The sequence below is a fragment of the Kogia breviceps genome, chromosome 18 (genome assembly GCF_026419965.1).
Source record: "Kogia breviceps isolate mKogBre1 chromosome 18, mKogBre1 haplotype 1, whole genome shotgun sequence".
Lineage (NCBI taxonomy): Eukaryota > Metazoa > Chordata > Mammalia > Artiodactyla > Physeteridae > Kogia > Kogia breviceps.
In genome coordinates, this window is record NC_081327.1 from 17,173,575 (window position 1) to 17,189,312 (window position 15,738).

At 41.6% G+C, this 15,738-nt stretch overlaps 1 protein-coding gene and 1 long non-coding RNA gene across 6 annotated transcripts in view; one reads left to right on the plus strand and one right to left on the minus strand.

Annotated features, from left to right (window-relative positions):
* ZNF507 (zinc finger protein 507) overlaps nt 1-14,546 on the minus strand; it is a 44,807-nt gene extending 30,261 nt beyond the window's left edge. For 2 of the 5 annotated variants that reach the window (XM_059046020.2, XM_059046018.2), the window contains exons 1-4: nt 14,362-14,546; nt 12,821-12,914; nt 5,145-7,279; nt 3,583-3,700 (exon numbers count right to left, since the gene is read on the minus strand). In XM_059046020.2, the coding sequence (XP_058902003.1) occupies nt 3,583-3,700; nt 5,145-7,277 (2,251 nt within the window). In that variant the 5' untranslated portion in view covers nt 7,278-7,279; nt 12,821-12,914; nt 14,362-14,546. The remainder of the gene's footprint in view (nt 1-3,582; nt 3,701-5,144; nt 7,280-12,820; nt 12,915-14,361) is intronic. The other 3 variants (XR_010837671.1, XM_067018458.1, XM_059046019.2) reach the window with 3 other exon arrangements.
* Nucleotides 14,547-14,587: 41 nt separating this feature from the next.
* Nucleotides 14,588-15,738, plus strand: part of LOC136792968 (uncharacterized) — a 124,969-nt gene continuing 123,818 nt past the window's right edge. Inside the window, exon 1 of the long non-coding RNA XR_010837621.1 lies at nt 14,588-14,679. This is a non-coding gene — a long non-coding RNA (uncharacterized lncRNA). The remainder of the gene's footprint in view (nt 14,680-15,738) is intronic.

Sequence of the window (15,738 nt, forward strand, 5' to 3'; positions counted from 1 at the left end):
GTCAGCTATCAAAGCAACAACAGAAGGGAAAGCAATGGCAAAGTATTAAGTGCTATATAATGTAGTAAAATTACACCTAGTAAACTGACAGCTTACAAGGACTAACATGAATATGCAGCCCTCCGAAATCCAGGAAACATGGATCCATGGGAACAGGCCTTGTCACTAAACTCACTCTCCAACAACAGGGCTGGGGAATTCAAATCAGGGTAAGCTTGAGGCAATACAAGCAGAATGAGTTGATCATAGAAAACCGTTCCTGAAGATATTCAGTGATTTATTTACACTTCTGTCAGCACAAAGTCCACAGCCTATTCATAGCCTGACTGCTTTATATTCAGAAACAAAGCAAGCATAGAAGGTGAAGAACAAGGCACGACAGGAAGAAAGCTTAGGTAGAACACTAGCACACACTGCATAAAAGTAAAATTGGTGATACAAAAGAAAACCCACATGGAAATTTTAACAAAACAAGGAAAATCCTTAGGTTAAATTTAAGCTTTCTAAAATTGAAAATTTCTTTTGCTAATAACTACTTTTGCCAGGCAGAACAAAATGTCCTAATTTCCTGGTATAAATCTGTAACATTAATATACACACTAATCATAATTATAATCTAAGTATTGCTCTTAATTGGTAGGTTAAAAACTTGGACTTGATAAGTGGCACTGCTCCAGATACAGTTAAAAAAAAAAAGCAACTCTGAAAAAATGAAGTGTGAAATATTGGATAATGGTTTTGTGTGAGAAATATTACAGATCAATGACAACTAATAAAAATGACAGATGGAAAAACTTAATATAGCACAGAATGAGAGCCTGTGCTACTTCAAGCAACTGTTTCCAATGGAAAGAATAGTGGATTTAAATTTCAAAAACTTGGGCTTAGGGTTTCCCTGGTGGCGCAGTGGTTGAGAGTCCTCCTGCTAATGCAGGAGACGCGGGTTCGTGCCCCGGTCTGGGAAGATCCCACATGCCGCGGAACGGCTGGGCCCGTGAGCCATGGCCGCTGAGCCTGCCCGTCTGGAGCCTGTGCTCCACAACGGGAGAGGCCACAACAGTGAGAGGCCCACGTACCGCAAACAAAACAAAACAAAACAAAACAAACAAACAAACAAAACTTGGGCTTAGTCTCTGCTCTGCCACTTAGTACCAATGTGATCATGGGCAAATTATTTCACCTCTTGAGGACTCAGTTTATTCATCTACAAAAAGGAAATACTGGAACCTCCCAGCATGGTATGGTAAGCCCAGGAGCATGCTGTACTCCTCCTTCACCGCAGTCTGTATGTTACCTGCATATCTGTGTCAAGTCTGACCCATCACTAGCTGGAGACTCCCTGAGGGTAGGGATCTGCCTGTTTTGCTTACACAGAATCCCCAGGGCTTGGCAAATTATAGATTTACAATAAAGAACAATTTAATTAAATTTCATGAATAAACAACATATGAAAGTGCTTTGCCCAGAGCTCTCAGAGCACCTGTGGTGTTTGCTGACATACCTGTCAGTACAGTTTTGTGTTCCTTACTGGGCTGGCTACCTCGAAGGCAGTGACACCTCCACTGCACTCCAAGCACCTAGCACAGTATCCAGCTCAAGATGGGCACTCCACGCCTTCTGGCAGAACAAATGTCTGAGGTACCATTACATTGGATCTCTGAGTCAAAATCGTGCCACAAGTTATCTGTGCTATTGTGATGGATGAAGACTGGGAGCCACAGAAGCATGCATCTCTCTTCTTGTTTAATTAGTTTATTAAAGGGTTAAAAAAGTTTTGATAAACATGAATTATTTTTATCTTCTTTGTGAGCTAAAAACTTGTTCTTTGGGCTTCCCTGGTGGCGCAGTGGTTGAGAATCTGCCTGCCAAGGCAGGCAACACGGGTTTGTGCCCCAGTCCGGGAAGATCCCACATGCCGCGGAGCGGCTGGGCCCGTGAGCCATGGCCGCTGAGCCTGTGCGTCCGGAGCCTGTGCTCCGCAGCGGGAGAGGCCACAACAGTGAGAGGCCCGTGTACCACCAAAAGAAAAAAAATAAAAACTTGTTCTTTGGCCTGAAAACTAGATTTTGAGAGATCTAATACCGAATCAATAAAGTATCAGTATAGATGTAAGTACGCAGGAGGTCTGAATTCATCTGCCGTCTGAATTGTTACACTACCACAACAGAGAACAGCAAATAGAGCCAAGTGGGGGTGTGGGGGTGGGGAGGAGAGGCATGGCAAGCAATTTAAAATCCATACGTGTAGCCCTAAGAAACAGAGCATGCGCCACAAAGAAGAGAGGCTGCAAAATGGAATGTGGTGGATAGACGCTAATGCCATGAAGCTCACGTTGGTTATTTTAATTTTGAGCTGACATTTCAATATTTTTAATTCAAATTGTGCATTTTAATTTGTTAACCCATTTGGCCAGTTTTAAATTATTGTTTTTAGAGATGGTTCTAGAAAAGACATTCTACCACTGGTAGTAATCACAGGTGGTGCCACTGAGTGAGTAGTACTTACTTTATTCCTTCATTAGGGATTTATGACCCAAACATACCAAATGTTTTAATGTCTCCTTTAAAGGGGATATGGAAATATAATGAATTAAAATAAAAGGAGGCATTTAGGGCTATTTTGTAAAAAGGAAACAAAACAGTTTTAGCTCAGCCATCTATGGCAGGAACAGATGCTATGTCATAAACTCCTTTTGTTTTGGATAGTTTTACAGGGATGACATCTGTTTGACAAGGGAATTTTGGTGCTACAGAGGTATCAAAATCAGTTCTGTGAGAAACATTCTAGAATCAGTTTTGCTTTCTGGGGTATAATTTAATGAAACATTATGGTAAAACACTTTACTCTACAGTTGTTCCTAACTTTAATTCTTAGGAAATCTAAAAAGGAATGTCACCCCAGTATAGTTTTCTTCCCATAAACACTATGTACTACACTTGAGACATTTAAAGTATATCAATTTAAGTGAACTGATGCAAGGAAGCACAGCTTATTACACTTTAATTCTCCGGATGTGGCATCCGCCTTTTCATGAAACTCTAATTAAATCTTTTGATTCTAATATTCCTATTAGCAGAAACTCGGCCGACTGGTACCTAACTAGGACATAAAAACAGCCTGTGTTGTTTTTTTAAATAATGCAGATGAAATCTGGCAGTTACACTTGGATAAGAATAAGATCACAGCAGGAAGCCTCAGTTAAAGATTGAGGTGGGGGCCTACCATCTGCAAAAGCTACGTTCTCAGTGGGTCAACTGGTACTGAGAGGAAAGGAGGCTTGCTTTCTGTGCTGCAGCTTCCCTGGCTTGCTGGCACGTCATCTCAGGGTTTCTGCTGTACTTGGCTCTTATAGGACAGCATACATTGCAGAGTATATCTACCTATACAGTTGACGCTGAGTACTTACTAATATAGTACTTCATTTAGTACTCAGAGATAAGGTTCACTCACACAGTTTAAAAATAGAGGCGAATAGATGGAGCTTTAGTCCTGAAAATAACCCACATGACAACGAAGGGCATTTTTTACTTCATATGCTAGTCAATATCGTCTATACAAAAAAAAAAAAAAAAATGCAGATACCTTCCTGAACACATTTTCCATCAGTTTTATCACTGGAAAGTCTTGACTCATTAGAAGTTGCTATTGACAAGGTATCTGGAAGACTGTGTTGCTCTCTCTCATGGTTCCTCAGTTGACTCTAAAAAATTGAGAGAAATTAATACGTAATTTTCAATAAACATACTTACAGTTACTAGGAGGCAGGAGAAGGAGTTAAGTGCTTTCGTGGCCTAGTACCTAGAACACACTACCAATATTTAAAAATCAAACGTGTTAAAAGATTATTTGAACCATTTGACAGCTTATGAAAGAAATACACCAGGGAAAACACAATCTTATCAATCAAAAAGGCAGTCCCTCTTTTCACACTCTCTGAAAGGAAGCCAGCACTGTCTTAGGGAGTGCTCATGCATGGCATGTGTATGCTTCCTGAAACACTGGTGAGCCCAGAGGAAAGAGCAGGTTGCTCAGAATAACTCAGTACTTTCACAAAAATAAATCCAATCAGTTAACTTCTGCACTTCAGCTGGTCTCTGCCTTTAAATATCAACTAAATTTGTAAAAGAGACTTCGCTGGAACTGTGACTCCAAGGACATCTTCCTCCGTACGCCCACCCCCGTGAATCAAGAGTGCAGCAGCAAAAGCAGCTCCTGGAACTTGCCTCTGCAGCCCATTAGGATGGCTACCTGTCCAGTGGCCAGAGGCCATTTCAGAATTTCATGAGAGCAATCCAAGAGGCAGTGAATCTCAGACTCAAAGGCTTTTTAACTTCTGCTTACCTGTTTACTACCAGCTGGACCCCAACTCTGGCTAATCTGAGAAAAAAGTCGACATCCCAGCTGGCCCTTTACAATACACTTCCCCCCCCCGCCCCCAAACAGTCAACTGGCATACTGAAGAAAAGTTCTAAACCAATGATTCAGTGAACACAAGCTGCCTTTACAAAAACAGTATTTTCATACTAGTTGTTGATTTTAGGTAGCACTTAAAATGAAAATCACGGTCAAAGTAATGCTTGGAAGTACTCTAAACTTCCCATAAAATATAACATACATGGCTCTATTTCCACTGTGCTTTCATTAAGTCCCATACAGTCCATTTTTGCTTGTGCAAGGACATAAATCACTGTTGGTTGGTTGTGTAGCAGCTGAAGTGAATGACTTGCATTTTGGGGCCACGTAAGATGAAAAATAGGTATTTTTTTGCATCGATGACATAGGGTTAAATTTGTGTAAGTCAAATGTGTGTACAATGTTCCTCCACTGTACATCCCCTTGTAATTCCCTTGTACTTTAAAATCAACACACTTTAAAAAAGATATACACATGGAAATACTAAAACAATAAACACAGGGCCTGTTAAGGAGGTGGCAGGCAGGGGGAAAAAGTCCTACACCAGACCACCCAGATTTCAGTCCCAACTTTAATACTAATCAGTTGGGATCCCATGGGCAGATTACCAAACTTTTCTGGGGCTCAGTTTCCTTACCTATAAAATGAGGTGGGTGGACTGTATCTACAAAGCTCCCTCCATGCTCTAAAATTCTCAGGTTCTCTGAATGATTTCATGAACCAATGCTTACCTTATAATGGAAGGATTCTTCACACTGCTTGCACTGGTATATTCTTGTTTTACAGTGGTTGATCATGTGGCTCTCCAGGTCTTTGCTGTTGTCAGCTATGTGCTCACAGATAGGACACTGATAGGGCTGTCTCTGTCGATGGACTCGCAAGTGCTGCTTGATGTAGCCCTTGTTACCGCTGGTGTAGTGACACAGGCGGCAGCGGTAGGGCCGGTCAGCGTTTGGGATGTACTCCACGACGTTGCTTCCTGACAAACTTGTATCACCGCCGGGTTGGCACTGGGCATTATCCTGCAATTCTTTCAAAATGTCATCATCGGAAGCGTTTTGGTCTGTCCTTTCCCTTAATTTTTCAATCACAGTGAGTAAGGACATGCTGATGCCTGTCTTAACTTGCCCATCTGACAATTCCTGCCTACCCTCTGGGAGTGCTACTAAGGTAGAGTTGCTTTGGTTGAAACTAGTCAATCCCTCTGAAGAGTTTTTAAGTGGTGACATCATTTTAGAATACGCTGCCAACGTACCATCTACCTGCCTTTGTCCAGTGTCTGGATCTAAAAGCTTTATATTCCCGTAGTGCCCAAGGTTGGTTCGTGTTAGCTCTGCAGCTCTTATAGGCATGGTGACCAGGGCTTCTGCAGCTAATGAGTGTAGTCTGAGAGACTCAGAATTTGTCCTTCTTCGGCCTGGTGGGGCATTCTCATCAGTAGCCAGTCCTTTATTTATTAACTCGCTGTCTTTCTTCTCTGTATTGCTCCAGCCTATGATCAGCCCCCCAATATCAACAGTGCATTTATCAGCATGATAGACTTCATCTCTTCCTTCACATCCAATCTTGGCTTCTGTCTGGCTCAGGTTTTTCCCCTCTTCAATTTCAGCATTCATGAGAAAATGTTTGTGCGAAAGAGTCTCTTCAGCATTTGGCAGACGCTCCACTATCACATTAACATGACCTTTTTTATTTGGGCTACTGCTAATGATTTTCTGTGCTGATGAAAGTAGGCTATCAGCAACCAGGTTCTCCTCTGCGTCCGAAATCACCTCCAGCATTTCTTCCTCACTAGGGTCAAGGGTAACTGACTGACTTAGATGAACGCCCCCTTCCACACGCTGTTCTAAAGGAGATGAAGATGATAATGGTTCTGAGCTGCAAATCTGTACTTGTACTGATGGCCCGTTGTGGATACTCAGTTCATTGTCTCCAATTGCAATGACTACTGCATGGACCCCACCAGGAGCAGCGGCCACTGAAGAATCCAGCAAGCCTAGGGGCTCATTTTCATTTTCAAAGATTGGATAGGAGCAATCAACCTCCCCAGCATGTTTCCAAGCATGCGTTTTCAACATTCTCTGCTGGCCACAAGTGTAACTACAAAACAAGCATCGATACATGCCATACTGTTCATAGGCATACCACTTCCTCCTACCCATTTCTGCCACAGATGCCGTTTGGATGGTATGAGTCTGTGGGCTGTCCACATTTACTGGGATGTCAGGAATGGTTTCATTATTTCTTCCTGAGGTTCTCTGACACAAAGAGTTGGTGGGGCTTACGCACTGCTGGGCTTTGGATTGAGTGTGACTGTTGGCATCGTTTTCGTGGTCATTTACCACATGAGCTTCAAGTTCCTCTTGGCTTTTAGATGTAATATGGCACTCTGCGCACATTAATATCACTTCATTCTGCTGACCGTGCTGCTTGATATGATCTTTTAACACAGAAAAAGATGATGACAGAAACTTACAAAGGCTACACTGGTAAGACATAGCCTTCCCATCGTTCTGGGCAAGAGAGTCAGGGGTAAAATGTATTTGTGACATCTCAGCCCTTCTATTATCAGCAGCAGGTGACTGGGTTACTTTAGCTGGAATCTCACAAGATTCTTGACTTTCAAGAGAGTGTGTTGCAGCACTTGAACGTGACCGTTTTTTGCCAATTAAAAGACATTTTTGTGACTTTTCATGTTCCACTATCTTGCTTAACTTCTGAATAACATGGATTAATGGATCTGTTTTAGTTTTTCTTTTTTCATCAATTTCCAGTGATGAACTGATGACAGTTTTGGCAGTCAACATAGCTTCCTGTTTCCCGATATCTGGCACCAACATGGCAACACTGCTGCTTTCTTCCATATCTAAAAAGAATATATGACAGAAGAATCACCAGGTTACAGGATCATTACAAGCATATAATCCAGAAAATCTAAACTAATCTTAGATTTAAGCTAATCTAAGTATTTTCTAACCTGGGAGTTCCATATCAATATACCTGGCTATCCTCAACAGAGACTTAAATTGCTTATAATTTTTCTTTGGAATGCTGTCCCCTATCAAGACTGATGATTGAGATGTTTCCACCCTTCATTTCTTTCTTTGGAAATGACTAACAATCTACATCTCCTTTTTTCTTCACTTTCTTTCCCCTAGACATCTAACTGGACCTAATCAGTACTCCTTCTCTTTTGCACAATGCCAGAAAAAAAAAAAAAAAAGACTGCTATTCCATTATCAAAGGAATACAGCCATTCCCAGGGCACGTGGAACCATCTCAAGTTATTATGAAATACTATTCTTTAAAGCCAACACATGATTGATACAATTCTTGGGAGACAACTTCTTACACCAAATATAATTGTGGTTTTATTTCTAAAAGCATTTTTTTTTCTCCCTAGATCTTTGGAATTGTGAAAATATGGGCATGTAACCTATTGTAAAGGGCACAGTGTATTTTGAGAAGTATAATGCAAATGAAACTAAATAAAAGCAATGATCCAGTTCCTTCTTTTACTTCTTTTGAATTATTTTCCTGAAGATAAACCACAAACTATGCTGTGGTTTTTTCCTAGAGGTCATATTAGTGGTTAACTATTACTCATACACACATACATTTTTTTTTCAGAAAGGGAAAGGGGCATCGGAGAAGGAAAAAATTGATATCCTACTCGTGTTTTAGGTCTAAAAAACCAGAGGCCTTAAAAAAGTCATTTCTTACAGGTTATCTGTAGGTTCTAGTAATGTGTTATGGCCGAGGAAGTCATTAACATAAAATGCTTATCTTTCAGCCTAAATCTTGAGTACTCTATTTCCTGGCAGTACTTTCATTTCAAACATTTCCTTTGGCTTAAAGTGAGATTAATTTGTTGACTTGGATCACGTTTTTAAGTTTAGGCTTTTTTCCAGCAACAAGTTTTGTTTTTCCACATTTTAGGTGCATTCTGGAATCTTACTCACAACATTCAATAAATGCCAGCACAATTTCTAGTGGCACTAGCTATAGACCAAAGATCATACTATTCTTAAACCTCAGTCACAGGCTCTGAATTCTTTTCAGGAGGTGAATCATGGCTCCTTTTCCCTCAAATGGCTGAATCAATATATAGGGGCCCTTTAGCCACTGCCAAGATCATACCTAAACTCCCGCAAGACCTCACCAGTGCTCTGACCAGCTGCAGGCCCAGTTCTCCCACATCAACTGACAGCAGTTATGGCTTTTCCTCTCTTATTTTCTACTCTTTGTGGCACAATGACTTTTCTAAACCCAGATCCATGTCATGCAGAAAGTTAACATTTTACCCTCAGCTTCTTTAGTACTTCTTCCCTCTGTTCTGATACTCTGCTCTGTGCGATCAGCTTTTTTCTCTTCCACTTGTAGCTGCACTCCCAGCAGGGAATGCATTCCACAGCCATTACTACAATGAAGTTATGCCAGCTCCCCAAGGCCAGTGGCCCTTTAGCCACTGTCTCCCCTAAACAACCTGAGGGCATTACCTCTCAAAAGACTAGCTCCTTTACATCTTTTTCAAGTAGGAAGAACAGAAATGTTTTTAAATCTCTACACTCAACATTAAGTCACTAAAGAAGGGACCAGTAGGGGGAAACAATTTGTTTCTTTAGAAAAACCCTTTGTGACTTCATAAGTCACCTTATTGCTTGAGAATTCCACATTTTTAGGCCAAGGGAAGCTTTGGCTCTTCATGTGATTACTGATTTCCCTCTAGGGTCATTCACTTCAGGCTTTATTTCTTTCAATTGTTAAATGCAAATTTCTTAAATAATTGCTAACAGGAATCCCTGAACATTTAATTTCTTACATAAGATGTGGTGCACTACTATAGATGGAAGGTCTCCTTCCCATGAAATGTGACATCCACGTAGGCTGACTGATAATCTGGAGGTTAACCAGTGAATATTTGCTCAACAGACTTTGCACACCCACAGGGTTACAAAGGTGACTCTTTATCCTTCTTCTATTTAATGACATAATAGGAGGGAGACAGAGCAGTGCAAATTTGCTCCCTGTGGATATATCAGTGTGTACCTTAAAAAGAAAGCAAAATGAAGAAGAGGAGGAGTTCATCTTATCTCAAGAAAGACTAATACAAAAGAATCTGATAAAACATTCAGATTTTAAAGCTGTGTCTGCTTAGGCATTAAGAACTAATGGAAATTTGCAGCAGATGCTCCAATTTTCCCTGAACATTTATTGTAAGTATCTCATTTTAGAGGCTGCACACATTTGGGGAAAGTACAGAAATGGCACCTATAAAACAGATATGACAACATAAAATACATCAAGAAACACCTGAAAAACCATTTGGGGTCCACATGGCAAAGTCGATGCACAAGCCTCATTAAAACAAAAGGCTTTGTTAAAAAAGGTTACATAAACAGCTCATAATAAAGTATACACAGAAAGGAAGTTAAGTTGAATATTGGCCAACTCAAAATTTTCACCAAAATTTCACTTCGGCCACCAACGTGCGTGTGCGTGTATGTTGAATACATATGGGATTACATGGTGTGAAGTAAAATTTGAATAATAAAAGAGATAAAAATAAGGAGTACAGATTCAATCCTAGTGGCACAAGATTGCCGACAACCTGGATTATGATAATCCACATACTATCCATGACCTCCAAGAAGAGATCAAGGTGAATGAAACCTAAAAAAAAAAAAAAAAATTACCAAAGGGGAGTGGGGGCGAATGGAGAGGTTGAGGATATAAAGTAAGAACTGCAAATTTTCTAGCTGGAATCATGAGTATCTACGAGTTCATTATATTATTCTTTCTACTTGTGTAAATGTTTAAAATTTAAAAAAATAAAAAGTTAAAGGACTTCCCTTGTGGCACAGTGGTTAAGAATCTGCCTGCCAATGCAGGGGACATGGGTTTGATCCCTGGTCCGGGAAGATCCCACATCCTGCAGAGCAACTGAGCCCATGCGCCACAGCTACTGAGCCTGCAAGCCACAACTGCTGAGTCTGCGTGCCACAACTACTGAAGCCTGCGCGCCTAGAGCCCGTGCTCCACAAGAGAAGCCACCGCAATGAGAAGTCTGTGCACCGCAATGAAGAGTAGCCCCTGCTCGCTGCAACTAGAGAATGCCCCCGTGCATCAACGAAGAACCAACACAGCCAAAAATAAACAAACAAATAAATAAATTTATTTAAAAAAAAAAACATTATGTACAAGGCACCAAGCCAAGTACCAAGAAAAAATTTTAAACTTATAGTACTCACCGAGTTTAAAACTGAGTTAAGTGGAAAAGACTAACATATTTAGAAGTTAAAAAGAATTAACAGCTTTAAAATAACCCAGCAGTACACAAGGTGAAATAGTCAGAAGGCAACATCCAATGACCAAATCCTAACAGAGACTGAAGAGCTCAGTTTGGTCTAGGAAGGGAAGAAAAGTCTTCTTGAAGAGGTAAGATGCACACTATATTCCAAAAGACGAGCATGCTGGACGTCACCCATTTGCCCCTCTGGGCTGTCTCCTCTTTTCCACTCTGCTCTCCATCCCAGGAGGGATGACATCATTAGGCTCCCATGCCCACCGGTTGAGTTATGCCAATGGGGAGCCATGACAGGAGATCAGAAGAAGGCAGCAAAGGGAGATCAAGACATTCATTTCCCTGGTTCCCTCCCTCTAGGTCACCTTGAAGTGGCTGTGTTCCTCAACAAAAGGCCATTCTCTCCAGGCAGCCTATTCTACAGGACTCTCCCTTCTCCTGATGCTGCTGGCTCCAGATGACAAAATTATTCCTGCGGTTTCCCTATACAAATCCTACACCTTTATAAGTATCTTTGTAAACACATCCTCCCTGAATTATCCTAATTTGAGTGTGTCATTTTGCTTTCTTGGAATTTGCTGACAAGAAAGCAGCCATAACATTAGATTTTCAGAAACGAGAATAAGCATGCTATCTAGGGATTAGTGAAAAGATCAGTATGGCTGAACAATAAGGTTTACTAGGATGAGGAAAGACTATAGGCAACAGCAAAACACGGGTTTTCTCGTTTGGCATCTTTAGACATAACATTCGACCAAATATACCAAATTGTTATAAATAAATAAATAAATAAATAAATACAAGTTGTATCCCAAGCCAGAAAAGTTCTACAACCTTCTCCACTGAGTCTCAAGTCTTCCCTAAACAACGGAATCCCATAGGCAAAAGTTTATAATTAATGTCTTTCCCCAAAATAAAGCCAAATTATTTCAGTTGTCTTTATTTCCTTACAATTTGCTATTTGGTTTATTTGTACATCTAATTAGTTCCTTTCAGTTATAGCAGTATGGTTATCATACGTAAAATCAACTTGAACAATTCACGGGGGCTTGGGTAGAACTAGAGAAAGGCTGTAATTTTCTGTGAACGTACAAAGACAGTTCAGTATGTTATATAAAGAACCTTTTCTTTCAGACTAAGAATTTGTTCTTTCCAATTAGAAAAAAATTGTGTTATACAAGTAATGGCCAATTCCTCGTTCTTCCACATTATTGTAATTGTAAAATATAAAATGTTCATTTTGCTCCAGCCAAAAGAAGGCAGGGGACATAGCTCTCCTAGAGGAACCTCAGTTGTGTGACCTTAGGCAAGTCACTGTTTCTGAGCGTTTTACATTCTACAGATGTAAAACAAGAGCTGTGCTGGATGAACTTTCATGTTCCTGTCCTATAAAAAGTTACCTTGAAACTGCTTACACGTAATTTATAGATTTACCTTACTAACATCAGCTATAATTTACTTGAATTAAAATCTCCTTAGCTTAATTATTAATTGTCCACCAAAAAAAAAACCAAGTGTAAATATCAAAGTATATGAATTTCATAGAATAAAATTTCTTAGCTGGCATCTAGCCTGAGAGAATATTTGAATTTGGCAGCTGCAATTAAGACATAAGGTCTAACTAATGTTAACCAATATTCAGATTTAACATTTACTGAGCACCTATAATGTGCCAAGCAATGTGTGGGAGACTACCAAAATAAGTAAGAGGGAACCCTTGCCCTTGAGGTGCGCACAGACCAGAGAGTAGTGCCAGTGTAGATTCTGTGTATTACTCATGAAATTCCTGGTAATACTGGCCTCTTTATTTGCAGATAAGGAATCTGAGGTTCACAGATGCAAAGTAATAGCTAGTTTAAGAATTGGAATCCAGGCCTATCTGATTCTAAATCCATCCTTTCTCAATACACCAATTTTCCTCTTAATTATCAGTGTGAACAAAAAAATGTATAAAGTATAAATACTGAAAAGAGCAACAGCCCCCTACAGCTAGGCAGTATCAAACATGTATGTTTGAGCTTCATTAAGTCTTTGGGACAGGCTAGGTGGGTGTTACACAATTCTACAAATAAGGAAACACTCAGTGCAGTTTAAGTGACTTACCCAAGGTTACATGGTTGTTAAGTGGCAGAGCCTGTGTCTTTCAAATCAATTCCTGAAATTAATACAGTCCCCTGGATCGATCTTCAAAATCCAGCTGTGGCCAAGAATGAAAGTATATAGTATCAAACATTTCTCTTTCTTGATGAAACAAAGTAATGATTTTTTTTTTTTGGCAGTGAAAAATTGCCCAATATTGCATGTCAAAAAGAAATTAAGAGGAATGTCCACGCAACCCATTACGTGACGCAAATTTACATAATTTACCTAACAAGCAGATTTCAGGATTTTGCACCAGTTAGAAAAAAATAGCTCTGGAAACTTCTCCAATAATTGTGTATGTTATGTTTTAGCTCAGAATTTATCTAATTAACTCAAAATATTTTGGTTTTACTGATAACACTGTCTAATAAATAAGAAACAATAAATTGTATATTGCCATTTTAATCTTAACCAAAACTACAATCTAAAGGGTGACAGCAAACTTCCAGCAGTTCTACAACTGAATGGCATCATGAAAGATAAAACACAGTGGATTGACCTATGTATCTTCTAAGGCACTTTCCTGCCCTGGTCCTACATTTCTTTGCTACTGTTTCTTATACTACCTAGAATGAATCTAAAAGATAAAAGAATGGTATTCATTTCACCTAGAATGCAACTTTATCGATTATGGTTAAGTAAATAAGTTTACTGCCAGGGCAGAAAGCACATATTTGGCTTTCCCCTGAAATTAATTTTAAACGAGTTAGTTAAGTGAAGAAATGAAGGGCCAGGCTTTCTCTTTTAATCAGTAATGCAACGCATACACTGAATGAGAGCAGAGTACTGAAGAAAGTACAAACTCAAAGAACAAATTCAATTACTGATAAATCCAGTAATTGCCGGATAGGAGAGATGCAGACTGACAGCAAATTACAGCCCACTGCAGTACTAAAAAGATCGCCTACGGGGTGTGATGGTGTCCTCTGCCTAATTAATCATCCAGGCCTTCCACACACAAACCATTCACTGCGGATGCCCCCAGGTCTTACACGGTGGGAGCTTTTCCCAATGATCTCAGTGATCTCTGGGGAGACCACTTCATGGAAGAGGTTCGAAATAGGTGCAGAACACCAGAACGGCGTCTTTTCCTACACCAAGCAGTGGCTTGGGAGATGCGGGTTGAGAAAAGTAATCAACAGACGCGGTGAGGACACCGTTGTTCGCTCCATCCCAACAGGCCTAAGCAGTTTCACACATGCAAAGGGGAGGGAAGCGACACCCGGCGGGCCTGCCTGCGGGCCAGACTAGTCAGAGTACGCGGGCAGCGGCAGGTTCCCCCCCACCCCCAGGTGCAGGGCAAGCCCGGGGTCTCCACAGGCCTTGCTGTGGGCGGCAAAGAGGACTGAAAAGGGACACGGAACTAGGGGCATGTGGCCAGCATCGGGCGGGTGTCTGCCGGCTGAGGAGGAAGCCGGCGCCGATAGAGGCCTGAGGGGAGGACGCACATGGCCGGCGGCGGCGCTAACAGCGGGCGGAGGGGCGGCCCCGGGGCGCGGTACCTGCGGTCGGGCGGCGGCTGCTGCTTCCGCGAGCCTCCTTTGGCCGGCCAGTACCCCGGCCGTACCCTCGCCCTCGTCCTCACCCACCTCTCTCCCTGTTCTTTTCCCTCTTTCCCCCGCTTTCCCCCTCCTCATCCGGAGCTCCAAAATGGCGGCGCTGGGGACGGATCACGTGAGCCGCGGGCAGGTCAGGTGACCCGAGTGGCGGGCGGAGGGGCGGGGCGATGCTCAGGCCCCGCCCACGGGCATCCCGGGGCGTCGGGCCGGGCGGGCGCAAAGAGGATACCCTGCCGACTCACCGCAATCCCCGGCTCCTCGGTAGGGTTAAGGCACGGGTTGTCGGGCTCCCACGGCCCAAGCGTGGCCTTCTGAGTGGTCGTTAGGTCTAGGAGTCAGTGAGTGCTCACTTTGGAGTCTCCCCACGTCGCCCAAACCTGCTGAGGCCCAAACCTCATTGGCTCTCAGCAGTGCGCGTTGACATTCCTTACAGCCCTATGCTTCTGAATTTGTTACAGCTTTTGGTTGAGCTATACTTTTTTGTGGTGTTCTTGGCTAAAATGTAGAGGTGCTACCTAGGTTCATGGCTGGACTTAAAGTGTGCCTGGTGAGGGGCAGAACTGGCCCTGGGAAATCTATTTGCTGGAGAGATTGAGGATTTTGAGGGAAAGAACTCATCCTGAGTGCTGTAGGACCAGATTTGGTAGCTTGCTTCAGTGGCACAACCTCAGTCCTCTGAGGGCACCATGGTGTTGGTCATTTGGATCTGTTTTATGACATACATGCCAGCTTTATAAGCAGTCCTGTTTCCATCCCCCTGCTGACAGAGTAAAATGCAATGTTAGTTAAGCGTTCCACCCAACTTCAGGAATGCGGGACAGGTTTGGTGTATTGGGAACTATACAGCAGGGTGCTTGGATCCGGACTGAGCAGGTGGGCCGTGAACAGTAGGAAGGGAGTAAAACTGAAGATTCCAGTCATAGTAATGGACTTGTTCATTGAGATACAGGCATACCTGGGAGAGATTGTGGATTTGGTTCTCGACCACTGTCATGAAGCGAGTCACATGAATTTGACAATAATTGGTTGCCCAGTGCATATAAAAGTTTTGTTTACACCCTACTTTAATCTCTTAAGTGTGTAATAGCATTATGCCTAAAAAACAGCATACATGCCTTAATTTAAAAATACTTCATTGCTAAAACATGCTAACCATCATCTGAGCCTTCACATTCATAATCTTTTTGCAATAATAACATCAAAGGTCATAGGTCACTATAACAAACATAATAATAATGAAAAGGTTTGAAATATTTTGAGAACTACCAAAATGGGATGCAGAGACATGAAATGAGCAAATGCTGTTGAAAAAAATGGCGC